Source organism: Diorhabda sublineata, chromosome 10, assembly GCF_026230105.1.
Source record: "Diorhabda sublineata isolate icDioSubl1.1 chromosome 10, icDioSubl1.1, whole genome shotgun sequence".
Taxonomy (NCBI): Eukaryota; Metazoa; Arthropoda; class Insecta; order Coleoptera; family Chrysomelidae; genus Diorhabda; species Diorhabda sublineata.
The window spans coordinates 11072674-11088187 of record NC_079483.1 but is presented as its reverse complement, the minus strand read 5'-3'; the positions used below and the strand labels follow the sequence as shown (position 1 = coordinate 11088187).

The following is a 15514-nucleotide window of genomic DNA, read 5'->3' as shown; positions in this document are numbered from 1 at the left end:
TCATAATCGCATTCTTATGAGATCTGAGGAAAGATATACGTAGGTTTATCCACAAGATTTTGTTTTGTGTGAAGGATAAAGCGGAATTCGTCTAAAATTTCAGTGCTACTACATATTTACTTACATCAATTACTACCCCATTTAAAAACGTACTTGGTTACATTGCTTTTTGTTAGACACGAGAAAAGTTTTCCGTTTGGAATTTTATGGTAAAATGAACTTTGGAGTCCGATTTGGATTTGGACAGTAGGGTAAAGAAGATATAATTTGACTTTTTCGACTCCTACGCTTCTACAAATCATCGAGTATTGAAATTTTGTTAACTGGGAAGACAAAATCAAAGATAGAGCTTAGAGCTGTGTTGCCTCTTGTTGGGCATAGAACAAGCTTTTTAAAAATATCGGCTGCATCCCTATTCCAAGATTTCCCAATCTTATTCTTAGAAGCATCATCAAGCTCATCTAAGGGTGAACTTCGACTTGTGGTTTCAAAAGATTTTCCTTTCTTCGGGTAAAGATTTATTTTTTACTCGAATTGTGATTTGCGATATAATCATCCTTTCTTTTTGATATAAAGTGAGTATGACTGTGATAGTTTTCTTTCCATAATATTTTCACATTTTTCAAACAATTTTTATCTTTGGATATTAAATCAAAACTAAGTTTCTCCTTGCCATATCCCTGAGAGATCATGTGTTTATTTTTTGAACCTTCGAACAATTCTGGTATGGAATGGTATAGTATGGAACGGATTACAACATTGAACAAAAAAGACCCAATTACTTCAATGTATAACAAATTATGTAACTTATTTGAGGACAGTTGTGAAAAATATTTTTGAAGTTTATGGTACTCCCTAAGAAATATGTACTTCTGAATATAATATGAAGCTAGTTCTGTGGATTTGGATACTAATTATAACTGCCTCAAGGATTAATTAAAAATTATGAATTTAAAGACAATAAACCCATCATTTAACATTACTAGTAGATGTCATGTCTCGTAGATTGAAAAAACGCACACACTTGATAAAATATTATCTAGAAATAACGTAAAATTGTTATATTTGGTTAGTGGGAGTCAAAGCTAAGTTTAGTTTGCGTATAAACGTTTGATCGTCTTTCTTTCACTTCCTCTGTTGGTGGTAACCCTCTTCCTGTTATTTGCACGTGTTTTGGTTCCAATATTGACTTTTGGTCACAATTATTAGGATTCTGGAACACTGTAGGCAAGTATCTCAACATTTTCTATTAGATCAGGTGAATATGAAAAAAATCTAGATTCCAGGGTGAACTTTCTAGAACCATTCTTCATATTTATACTGAATGGACTACTGACGCTACTACTACACTATCACTCCCAATTACACGTATTTCGATAACCAAGCTATCATCTTCAGAGACTGCTTACATTCAGTTAGTCATTTTTCAAGTAATTGATGACGGACGATCGTATTGAGTGAGTTGATGTGATGCAAAAGCTTGTAAAGTTCAGTTTGACTACCCGTGGGGTGTTGCTTTGTGTATTGTAGCAACGGAATGCAATGATATTTGGAAATATAACCAAACAGTCGATCCAGTCCTACTGTTAATGTTTAAACAAGTTCTTCAATAGAATTTTGAAAGTACTCGATAACTAGCAAAATCGTTCATTAAAAAAATAAGAATCAAAAACACTTTGGAGAAGATCATGTATTTATATTAAGTTATGGAAACTTAAGTAATACAATGGGACAAACAAAAAAAATATCAAAATAGTTGAAAATTACAAAAAATGTTAAAAAAACAGCAAAATTACAAGAACGTAGAAGGATCGATTTTTTAACAATCGAATGCTAAAGTTAAACAATGGGACAAACAAAAAAAATAGCAAAATAGATGGGAATTTAAAAAAAAATGTTAAAAAGCCGGCACAATTACAAGAGCGTAGAAGATTCGATTTTTTAACAATCGAATGCTAAAGTAACTTATATAATATTTCGGGCTCTAATTGAAGTTTGTACACAATTTCTCATGCTTTGGATCACGTAGTTGACAAGTTTTTGTGTTAAATCGTCTGACACATCCATCAACGTCAATTTAAGTTCTTTGACATCATTATAAACTGGATTCCTTCATTCAAACCTCCATAAATAGTCCCAGATGTGATCGATCTTATATGAGTTGATTGAACTTGCTAGAAGAAGTCTCTCACTATGCGCATAGTGTGGGGGCGTTATTGTGTATAAAATTGAAGTTTTCGCCTATTAATATCTCGTATCGATATGCAGGTAGCCAAGGATCCACATATGCCACTTCATATCATTACAAATCCCTTAAAATATGACACAATTCTTGTAAAATTTGCTTAATGATAACGTTCCCCTCAATAAAATCATATTTTTCTCAAGAAATTTACGAAAAAACGGTTCTTAAAACTAAATAAAATATGACTCCACCAATTCTTCCAATATCTGTGCTCTCAAGTTTTAATCTTGCTATACGATGAGCCACCTCGATTTTTGGGGCCTATCGGCAGGTAAGAGTTCAAATTAATTTCTTAAAAATGTCCTTTCACTAACGCTAACATTACGTATGTATCAAACAATTTCGTCAAACACCTGTTTGACGACGATTTTATAAACTAAGGCGCTAGTTGCTCGATTTCTGCCCAATACAAGCTTTCATTTTTATTAAAATAGTTGAAATAGGAGTAGGGTATAGTTGAAAAAATCTGCTATGAAAGTATTGACACTTAAACAAAACTCATTCACTACTAGAAAATATTCGAAAAAAAAAACAAATCTTTGCGTTTATCTCATTTATATTGGAATCAACCAAACTGAAACTACTTACAATGTAACTTTTCATCCAAATTTCCTCTAGACGTTACTGAAAGAGCTCTAATGAACTCCTCAAATTCAATGGAACCATCCTGAAACAAGAGAAAATATATTATATATTATCCGGCGATTCAAATTAACAAGAAAAATGAATACATTCTAGCATGGAGAAAGTCGTTAACCAGCAAATCTTTGATATCTTTAGTTTCCTAGCATCATTACCATTTCCGTAACCATAGATCAACCGGGGAGCTCCTGACCTATGTCACAGCAATCGCACTGGACAAACAATAGAGTTTTGATAGGATTTGGGATGAGAAACTTCTAAATAAATTAAGATCATACGGTATGTCGTTCTCACTTATATACTGGCTTAGTTTTCTCAAAGACCAAGGTCGCTTGACACACCTCAGAAAGGTTTTTGGTCAACGCTGGTGTTCCCTTGTCACCTACTCTCTTTCTTCTGTGTATCTACTAGAAAAAAGTGCTAACTAAATCTATAGTTTCACCGATGATAGTACACTGGTGTCGTCGTTCGAATCAACTGCCCCAATAAACTCTGCTAACACCCAAATCTGAACGCAGCAAACAGATCACCACCATCAATACAGTTTAATTCAGAAAAGACCCAGGACGCTATTTTTACAAAGAAGGCTGGCATTGCAGGACAGGATTTGATCCTATCCTATCCACTTTGATACCGAGATGTGACTGCCCCAAATTTTAGCTACTACTGAAGGCAATATCTTCTTCAATAGGTTCAGGCTTGACAGTTTCAAGCATGAGTCTATAACTATAATTGAATGTGTCCCAAGGCTCAGTACTAGGCACCACTTTGTTTCTTATGCTTCACATCAGTGGTAAAATATGTCTATTTGTATACGACACCAATTTCTCTTGGAGCAACCCTTAAATCATGGTGCAATACTAATCTTCTTTGTCTCAACGTTTCAAAAACTGAAATTTTATTATATAAAAATACATTGCAGCCTTTTTTATTAAATACACCACCATTGACGTCGTTGAATATGTAAAATTCTTAAAGCTTGTTGTGGACAATTCCTTGAAACTGGAGTTACATGTTGCCGCCTTATCTGAAAAATTAAGTTCCTTCTGCTTTGCGCCGAGATCAGTTTCCAAAGAACTGAACTTATTCACCTCCTTAAAAGTTTATTCTGCCCCTATTGAGTCGCATCTCCGATATGCCTTTCCCTTCTGGTGTACGTGTGGAGAGCTGTTAGATATTTACTCAGACTAAACAGCAGGGCTCACTTGAAATCTTGGAAAGATTGAAAATTCTGACTCTTACTTATTCATCGTTTAATCCGTTCGTAAGTATACTTCTCTAATTTCAGAAGAATCGTTGCACGGCTAACCACTTAGGAACGCGGAAATCCACGTTCACAATTAGTTAAGGACTCAATATTTTACAATGCAAAAAAATGCACAATCATTTGCCAATTGATTAAATTAAATTAAATCGATATCATCTTTTCCCGCATTCCGTAATAATTTGAGGGCATGTTTACTGGAAAGTGCCCTCTACTCTGTAAGCGACTTCCATTCTAATAATAATATTTAATGCCGGACATGCTGCATACTGGTTTAGTTTTTGCTATGGACTTATATATGACTATTAACTATAATTTTGTTATTGTTATTTGTATTTTTATGTTTGTTTTTCAGTTTTTACAAGAGCTTTTGTCTACAAATTGTAGCATTTCGCTCTCACTGAGGTTAAAAATGTGTCATGCTTAATAATTGTTTCGATTTATTAAGTCAGGAGTTACAAGAGTTGGAAGTTTGACAGTTATTATCGGTACAATTATTATATTTTTGAGGAAATAAATAAAAATAGTAATTATACAATTTATAAATTATTTATTCATGACAATATCATATCCTTATTTGCGTATTTAGAGTGAAACTCATTATTATTCATGAGAATATTCCCTAAATGGACGTTCGACTGACTTTATCTAATCATAACAAACAAAATCTGATCATGTCCATGTTCCTATAGTGTTATTATTATTATCATTTACTCAATTATTGCATATTAAAGTACTCCACACCAATTTTCATTAACAAAATGATAATGGAAAAATCTAGTCACGTATTTTTATAAATTAATTTCACATTATCTGAAATTGAAATTTAAAATTACTTCCGTTTATTTTTTTTTGGATTGGAGGGAAAGTGATGATACGATTAAATAAAACGTAGGGCGTAGCCAAGTTTTTTATGTCTTTTCAGGTTAATTCGTCTGATGAATTTAAAAAATTCGATCCGAACCAGAAGATGACAGGATTTTCAGCTAAAGTCAGGTAATATGATAAATAATATTCTGAAATGTTATCCATGTCCAAGAGTTTGAATTTAAATTTACTCATAAAAAGGATTTTTATTATAGGAATAATGGAATGATTTATATTATTTTTCCTTTCAACGGTAAACACAGCAAATACATATTCTCAAAAATGTTAAAAACACAATTACATGTAACTATTTCCACATGCCTATCAAAGTGGAGGTATATCAAACTGCTGATTCAGATAGGGGTGGCTATACTAAGGGTTGAAAATAGAAATGGAGAGAATCTATTCGAATGTATCAGATTATCGGTAAAACCGTTAAGAAAGCTCTATTTCGGAGAAGTGGCGCGGGCTTGTATCCAATCGCCTTTTCAAATATTTGAGTCAGATTATTTTACAGACTGTTCGGATTTATACCTTGTGATTTAAAGGATTTTTCGAATAATTTCGCTCGATAATATCATTGTGAGGTTTTTTTGAAACCTTTTTGAATACACATGCATCTTGTCTATAAGGATATATTTGTGGACATCTTTTAAGCCCATGCAGCAGCCTTAGCAATTTATCAATTCCACAAGTTATCAAGCATGATATTTATAGACAATGGTCAAAATTTCTATCATTTACTATTTATTAACCAATTCCAAATTTTCCTTATATAAAAATTCGACAAAGACCGATTTTTATCGATAAGGCAACGCTCTATAGACCCGGAATATATATAAGAAGGTTGTTATCTGTATTTTAAAAGTGATAGTCATTGTTTCTTGCGTCATTAGTGGCATTATTGATTTTACCAAAAAAGAGCGTTGATTGAAAGTGAGGATTCCCTACAAATATGAGAGAAACACCGAGAAAATAAAAAAGGGACAATCTGCTGACGTGTACAATTTTGCGTTGGGAATGACAAATGTTTCTATACTTATATCCCAATAAAATGTATACACCAGGCATTAGGAACTCTGGATATGAAGAAAATACTTGGATCAAGTCGACTTTTACATTAAGTTTATAATAGCCGTCTCCAGAACTTTTGCATTAGGCGCGCTCACCAAATTTTAGACTCTTCTAACATAACCAAACAGGATCGACTCCATAGTCCATGTCGTGAACGAGTTAATAACAATACAGAGAAAGAGAGAGTGGTAAATGCTTTACTGTCAAAAAATTGCTACAATTTGTATACAAAAGCTTGTAAAAACTAAAAAACACACACAAAAAGAACTAAATAAATATACAAATTCAATTGAAATTACCACTTCACACAAATGACAACGCACAAAAGTGTTTTTGGAACTACCGGATTTTTTCAAATTAACAGTAGAATACCAACGTTAAAATACTTGAAATTTTTTCCCGATTAATCGTTATTCTATATATTTATCGAAGCATTTAAAGGAAATAAATTTTACTAGAACTCGTGACTGTATATCGATTGATTAATTACTTTTTCCTGGGCTTCTGTTCCAACTAATAGAAGTTTTCTTTATAAAACTTTAATTCAACCGCCGGAAAGACCGGGTAGATCGATAAAAAATGTGAGAAAATTTTCTGTAGAATGATTTTTCTTATGAACTTCGTAATAAAATGGTTGAGGAAAGTCTCATAATATAGGACGTAGTGATAAATTCGTTGCAGACATTTCTTCTGTATAATCAGTCTATTACAAAGGTAAACAATAGTCTTATTGCCCTTGATATAATATTGATTTTGGATACTCGTTTTTACTAGTTTCATTCCGAAATACAGAGTTAGTTAAAAATGTCATAGTAAACACTCCACGTTTTAGAACACTTAGATTAATTTTCTCATCAGTATTTTTATTCTCATGTTAAAAATTATTTCCATTTTTGATCTTTGTTTGAAGCATTTTTTAAAAATAAAATTTATTCTTTTTAGTATAACTCTGAACTATATTTTATTCTTCGCTTTTCAATTCAATTTTTTATTCCAAACCCATGGGGCTCTGGTAGTTAATGTTAATGCACGTTTACCCCAATTGGGAATACAGGGTGGAAAATGAACTATATCATCAAGGTCACTTGGTTAGGCTAGGACCCTTATAACAATTAACATGTTCAATACGTATAAGCATATTAGATATAACTACATCAACTTTCAAGTATTTACTATTTTCTTTACTGTTTAGAACTATTACGAACATAATTTTGGTTTCTATGAACCTTGTCGTCGCCTTTAGTTCAACTCAGTTCATATTAGTATTTTTAATCTTCAAGGTTAATAACTACTATACCCCTCTTTGATGTGTTTGAATGTGTAGATGGTTGAAGGAATACAAGAAGAAATTTATGAATCCTGACGAATATAATCAGGATAATTAGATATTTTGACAGAAATATTACATTGTCGTCAATCTTTGATAAGTGTGCAAAGTTTGGATGGAATTTGATTGTTTGGACAAAATCGAGGTCAATAAGTCAGTCACAATAATACTATTATGTTTTTCTTATTTATTTCAACTATTTCTAGCGGTGGGGTTAATTTATACACACTGTCTGTTACTTCCTCACACACTTACACTAAATATTATTTGTAATAATTAACTTTTAACTATAACTATGGTTTATTGAAATTTACCAATTACTACTAACTTTTTAGTTCACTATAACATTCAATTATATACTCACTTCTACCTGTTAAACAAGCACGTATTCATACCCAAAAGAAGTTCTTGAATATTTCTAGAGTGTAAAAACAAACATATAAACAGGAAGGCCTTTTTAGAAATTTTAAAAAACAAATCACCGCTGTATATATGAAAACATGTGAGAAAACAACATCAAATGCTTTCCGAGAACTTTTGCATCAGGCGCGCTTACTAAATTTCAGACTTTTCTATCAAAACCGATCAGGATCGACTTCATAGTCCATGTTGTGAACGAGTTAATAACAATACAAACAGATAGAGAGAGAGAGAGAAATGATTTATTATCAAAAAATTATTAAAATTTGAAGACAAAAGTTTTACAGAGTAGAAGGCACTTTCCAGTAAATGTGCCCTCAAATTATTACGAAATGCGGGAAAAGATGATATCGATTTTATTGCAATTGGCAAGTGATTGTGCATTTTTTTGCATTGTAAAATATTGAGCCCTTAACTAATGAACGTGGATTTCCGCGTTCCGAAGTGGATAGCCGTGCAACAACCTTTCTGAAATTGGAGAAGCGTGCTTACGAATTAGGCAAACAGATTCAAATACGAATAAGGAAGAAAGAGTCAGAATCATTGAAAGAAGTGAGCCTTGCTATTTAGTCCGAGTAAATATCTAACAGCTCTCTTTTGTACTTTGAAAATTCGCTCAAATTGAGTCCCACCACACGTATCCCAGATGCGACTCAATTAGGACATAATAAACTGTTAACGAGGTGGATAAATTCAGTTCATTGAAAACTGATCTCAGCGCAAAACAGGAATTATGAGAAAATTTTCTTTTTTGCAACGTTGAGACAGATAATATTAGAATCGCATCATGATTTAAGAGTTATTAGGTCACTATATATGGTCCTAAGGGCCGTGAGATCAGAGTTGCTCTAAGAGAAGCTAGTATCGTCAGCAAATAGAAATATTCTACCTCTGGTGTTTAGATAGGAGATGTCTTTTATAAACATAGAAAACAAAATAGAGCCTAGTACTGAACGTTGAGGCATTCCACATTTCATTGGCTTGCAGGAAAACATCAACCCTTACAATCTGCGTTCTGTTAAGTAAAGTTTGACTTAACCTAAGCGAAAGGTGTTCCCCCGAATCTGTAGTGCTGCAATTTGTTAATTGAAATATTATGATCAACACAATCATTGAAAAAATCACAAAAAGTTGTTGCAGTGGATGGCTGCTAAGCAAATTTATGGGTAGAACGTATTTTATATTTAAACAGAAATGATAAAAGCCTTAGATAACGTGGAAAGGAGTGCAATTGGGTGATAATTTGATGATTCATTTTCATTTCCTCCTTTATGCAGAGGTCTAATGGCAATTGGAAAAAGTGCCATTTTGAAATGAAACGTTAATTAAAGTGGTAAGATGATTTAATGTGCAATCGGGCAGACGCGAAAACATTTCTATTAAGTATAAGTCCGTAAGCACCAGATGAGTATTTATTTTTGATGTCATTGTTTGTACTGCTAAGCTCTGCTAAAACTACGGGCATTAAGAAGAAACTATGTAAGTTAACAGTAGCATCAGGGAGATATGAAAGCAGATCATGAGAAAGAATTTGATAAATTTTTGGCTACATCACAAAATAATTATTAATGTTATCAGTCTCATTACTTAGATCATTCACAATGGACAATTTAGAAAAATTACGAGAACAGGCAAGTCTCCTATTATAATAAATATATTTGGCAGCTTTTATTGTCTTTTGATAAATTTTTGTGTATAGTTTCACGTAATTTTTGAAGAAGACACAATCCGAGAATTTCCTTAGGTGAGTTTTGAAAATAAAACTTCTGTTTACACAAATGAGTTGATAAATGTTATGTTTTACTAATTTTAAGGAAAAAATTTTTTGTCTCATTGCGAAAAGTAGCACACAAAATTCAGAATATATAATTCTAAGTTCACTAACTGTCATCATCATAATAAGCATAATACTTCATTATGTTAATGTATGTCTAGAACAATTAACTGATGAGAATATAATAGTGAAGAGCTCGTCCCGTAGTCGTTGAAACACACACCGATCGTAAATCCAACGCTTTTTGTTGGAAATTTCATATCTTCTAACCTGAATTAGAAACAAAGACAACGAAGCTTCATAAATAAAGTTTGTATGGAAATTTTGGAGACGTGGAGCTTTTAATTCTCTGTATAGTGAGTGTAGCTCCTTTGTTTGTGTATCATACGTTTACGGTTATTTTCCTATGGAAATACGATATGAGAATACTGAAATATCTTTTCAATTAATATTTATACATTAATGTTTCCATTATTACTATAGAATACATGGTTTGAATGTGCGGTATTGAGCTGCAGGTACAGTTTATAACGGTCACGCAGATTTTCGAGCACATTCGACAACAAAAGACGAGAAGGTCTTGAAAATCCTGGCGAATTTATTCAGGATAATCAGATATTTTGATTGTTGTAATATTAGTGACTGATCGTTAGAAATCAAATGGTAATGCGCTAGAAACTTTACCAGATAAGATTTCCTACAGACACGTATTGTTTTTATATTTCAGTCACCTACATAAGAGACACACCTAGAAACACTAACGTCCATCTTAACTTTGAGAACCATTTCGAGCTTATTAAGAAAATGGGGATAGTAGGAAATAATAGGAAATGAAGTCCTACTCAGTGATTCGGACAGTCCCAGGGCTGGGAATTAGACTCAAATATGGCTTTCGGACGCAAATTAAAAATATCATAGAAAGCACCCCACGCTTTTACTCTTATGCTTATAATTTTTCACTTTTTGGTTTTATTATAGCTAAAAGCATGCTTTCAGTTGTTTTTTAACTATATTATGACTGCGTCTGGTTGTTATAGGCAGAAGTAAAAGTAGTTTTACTTCGGCTAAAAGTAAGAATTATTTAATTTACACGAATTAATTTGAAAAACTTCCATATTCTGTCATTCACGCTATTGTATTTAAGTTTATATACCGGGCGAACAACGTTATGAAATTATTTAGAAAACGTTATGAACGAAAAAAGCTACGGACAAGTTTTTGTAAAAATCAACACTGTAGAGCTTAATATACTTTGAAAAAAAAGTGACCTAACAGAATTTGATGAAATATGCCTTATATTGGTTAGATAATGTTAGGTTAGGTTAAGTTAACTATTAGGTTAGGTTAGCGTTGTTTCTATTTTTGTTTCTGCTATTTCTCTGATTCTATTCCATTTATGACACTGTATTAAGGTGTCCTCTGGTGTGTCTCTTTTTTCACAATCGGTGCAGGTGACTTCTGTTTTTCCAATTTTTTTAGTATACGAGGGGTACTCAAAAATAACCGGATTTATTTTTTAAATGCTATATATTTACAAAACAACCTTATCCCTTTCAAAATACTCTCGATTACAAGTAATTAATTTGTCCCAGCGGTACTTCCACTGTTCGAAACATTGTTTGAAATCATCTTTAGAGATTGCTGCAAGCTCCTGTCTCGTTCTTGTCTTGATGTCTTCAATGTTTTCAAATCACCGTCCTTTCATGCCCCTTTTCATGCAGGCAGCGGAACCATGTTATTTTTAACCGTGATGGCTGAGTGTGCAGGTGCGTTGTCATGGTGAAAGAACCAGTCACCTGTTTGCTGAACTCAGCGCCAAGATATTCCACTGATTTCAGACAGTTGATCAATTGTCTGTCGACGGTCTGTGCGCACAAGCTCTCGAATTCTTTCATCGATTGATGGACGTCCAGAACGAGGTTTGTCATCAATCGACATGTAGCCATATTAAAATCGAGAAAACCACTCATACACTCGAGTTTTCCCCATAGCATCATCTTTGTAAGCAGTTTTCCACATTAAAACAGTTTCAGCAGCGTTTTTACCGAGTAGAAAACAAAATATTACAGCGACACATTGTTCACTTAAATTTGTCATCATAAAAAAACGAAGCAGCAGTGAAACAGCACTAGCAAAAACGGCTACTAGTGACGAACAGAACGTGGCAAGTCAACGGCCCGCGCGGCACTGAACTGGCAAGGAGTTACGCTAGGCAGGCCCTAGCGGCAGAAATCAGTCCTACAAATGCTCCATCCATGGCAATGCTATTCCGATTACTACTGGGTCCTTTTCGTATGTCGCAAGAGATCCATGTCCAGTCAGTAATAATCAAAGTAGGGACAGTTGGTTCATACTTCCATTCTGGGAATGAGTTCCATAGTCCATTGACCTTCACTTTTATTACTGTCCCATCGTTATTGCCATTTTTTTAGTGTTATTTGATTTATTTTGTTTTCATCTTCATCTTCTTTTTCTATTTGTCTTCACTCTTCTATTGTGAGATCTATTGGAGAGAATCCAGTCAGAAATTGCATTGCATTGCACTTGTAGAAGAGTCTTTCTCTGTATATCCATAAGATTGACTGTACGACTCCCTAAAGTAATCTTCTTTTTTGTCATCCGGCACAATATTTCGCGCTTAGTTTTTCAGTTACCTCTTTATTGTATTCACTACATGAGCTGTAAAATCAGCATTTCCTTCTGAGCTCTAAGGAATAAAAGTATGTACCAACTGCCCCCACCGTAGCTTGAATTCTTTCCTTATTCGAGCGCTGACTGGACACGGATAGCCACAGTTACTGAAAACAAATGGATGGATCCCTTATTTGGTTTTCCACTATGCATAAACCGATGTTCGATGGCTTTCTATTCACCATAAGATTTCAACAGTCTTATACATTGTACCAAGTTTGGTATTTTTAAGTTAAAGATTTCGAAGTTTTTGGTCTAGATTTGAAGCCCCGGAACTCCTCAGGGACACAACTTGGTAAAGAGGTAAATTATCCTCAATCGTCATATTTTGGACTCCCATATACGCCTGTGCTCTGTGTTGGTTTTTATGCGGAAACCCTGTATATTAAAAAAGTACATTTCGGTATATTATTGCCACAAGCGTAATGCTTGTTTATGAATATACAATATTGAATAGTTGCTTCCTTTCATAAAAACAATTAAATCTTCATAAAGGGAGCAGTTTATCAGATATATTTTTGTCAACAATGCCATCAATTTTACCAAAGTGAGAGATAGGGCACACAAATCAAAACAAAATGTTTACGACTCCAACTAAGTTTTAAAGTACTTACATTGTTTTCGTCGAATACCCTAAAAACTAAAGAGGCGAATTTGGATGGATCTCCTTGTGGAAAAAACTGTTTGTATATTTTAATGAATCCCTGAAACAAAAAAGAAATTTATATAAATATATAAATTTTCATTTAATGACTGTATTACACATTCATGTAATCCGCAAATACTCTGGGGCTTTATTCAGTACAGTATTTATATGTTTGCATTTTATTCTCGCTATATAATAGCTAAAAACTAGAAAAAAATGATATACGAATAGAAAATTGATATATAATTTATGGAATATCTGAATAAACATTCATTTTATGAGAGATGTGATCATAAAATGAATTTGTCAGACAGGAATTACTTGCTGCAGTTATTTTCACTATACTTCATACAAAACACAGTTTCAATGCAATTTATCTAAATGTATCTATTTTGATATTGATTTATCTAAATTTTGATCAGATTTCAGCACGATAAACTTGGAGTAACTGAAAAAAAAATAAACCTTAAAAGATTAATGAGTGCTGGAAGAGCCCTGAAGATAACCAGCACCCAGGTCGTCCTGTGACCCTGTGACTGTTTCAACTCCGGAAACAGTGACCAAAATCAACAAAATTGTGCGTGCAAATCGATAAATGAGCATCCAGATGATTGCCGAGGCTGTAAACGCCGATAAAGATACGGTTAAAAAAATTTTATACGAGGAATCACACATAAAAAAAGTCTATGCGAAATTGGTGTCAAGAAATCTGACTCCTGACCATAACTCTTCAAAGGGTCTACTCAGATTTCCTTGAAAGGTTAGAAAAAGATGTACTTTGAAAGGGAGCCTCCTCCTAAATGCCCTCACCAAAGAAGACTTCCAGCACTGCTTTGATCAATAAAAAAACGTATGGAAAGGTGTTTGGTGAGAGGAGGGAAGTATATTGAAGGGGATAATTCGAATGTAGAATAATTTTTATAATAAAACCCTTTTTCGTAACCAGTCTCGTTATTTAACAACCAGACCTAGTACATTCTAGAACCGAATTATTGAAAAATCCGTTTTGTATAAATATGCGCTCGTTTATTAACGAGAAAGGTGAATTTAAAAAAATTGATTAAGCTAGTGAATACTTAAGTCTGAATGAATAATTTTAGTGAATAACGAGTAGTTTAGTGTTTAGTGTATAAAACAGTGTATCTATTGTTAGTGTATAAATGAATTAAGTAAGAAGCCCCCTGTGTATAAATTCACTCCAACGTTAAAAACGGTTTAAATAAATAAGAAACTGTATATGTTTAAAGAATACATTAGTAACTTTATGGTTCTATTTTAATTGCAGTTGTGGGTAAAGCAATTTTGTCCCTGTGTACCGAACCGTATTTACGTTTTGAAATTTGTGGTTTTAGTAGCTCAGCAGTACGAAAACAATTAGGTATAGACCTACCTACTCAGAATATATCAACTTAATTAAATGAGCATAGAATCCATTTACTAATTACAATTCAAATTTAATATCAATGGTAACTGAACAAACCTATTTGGGTTTGACTGGTTGAGTAGATTAAGTCCGCGGATTACAAGTGAATTAACGTTTTGGAAATCGAGCAATGCCATTAAATTGGAAAATAAGAGAGGTAGAATTATAATGTATTCTAAAATTGCTAGATGCAGAAGGAAAATTCGGAATTAATTTGGAAATGTAAAACATATAATAGTTACTTAGAAGTTTTGTAATCATACCAAATATGGAAATAGAGATGACCATTAAATGTTCATTATAAATATCTGCATTAACTGTCTGGGTCTTAGCACTTCAAAATCCAGATTCTGCGGATACCTACATCACCAATCACACAGAAGCGTCTTTTTCGGATGGAAACTCGGCTTCGCAATGTCATGCTGTCATGGAAGTATCATAGGAACATTTGAACCGTAGATAGAAGCCTGAAGTATGGTTGACTTCTGGTCAGATAAAACAGAGCGACTTTATCAAGTGATCGTACAGATCACTTTTAGTTACTAAATTCTTTTAGTCGTACTGGTTCGAAGTTTTATTTCATGTGATACACTACAAATTTATGCTTCATAACTTCATAACTGTTATACCTACTGACAAGAATTGCTATAATTATGATTGTTTTGATAGATTCAAAAAAGTATTATCTTATAGAGCATAGTATAACGTTGAGGTTAGTATATTTGATATATGTTTCCAACATAGAAGAAGCAGTCGAATGTTCTGTTAATATACCATCAAAATGATAATTATTTATAGCTTAATACCAAAATTGTTTGAGACAAAACCAAAACCAAGTATTTATGATCATTCTAGAAGATCTCCTAGATTCCAATATTTGTTCTGAAGGTTTCCAAAACAGATTTTAAAAATATGTGTATTGAGGCTACAGAATGAGTTGAGTGGGCTCCACCTGAAGGAGATGTTATCTGCTCTGTTTACTTTGAAAAGTCTTCTCAATACTTCTAAAGGTTCATTCGCCATTCAATAATGAGTTTAAAATGTCGGACACTGCCAATTTGTCTGTCATTAGTGCACTGATAGCTTGTTTTCTGATCTCTAAAATTCCATATCAGACTCTGAAAAATTTTGAGAGGTGTTG

The 15514-nt window shown here is 33.2% G+C and overlaps 1 protein-coding gene across 1 annotated transcript in view; it reads right to left on the bottom strand.

Annotated features, from left to right (window-relative positions):
• Window positions 1-15514, bottom strand: part of LOC130449441 (frequenin-1) — a 212470-nt gene that overhangs the window by 51379 nt on the left and 145577 nt on the right. The window contains exons 4-5 of the mRNA XM_056787257.1: window positions 12919-13008; window positions 2834-2912 (exon numbers count right to left, since the gene is read on the bottom strand). Coding sequence (XP_056643235.1) covers window positions 2834-2912; window positions 12919-13008 — 169 coding nt within the window. The remainder of the gene's footprint in view (window positions 1-2833; window positions 2913-12918; window positions 13009-15514) is intronic.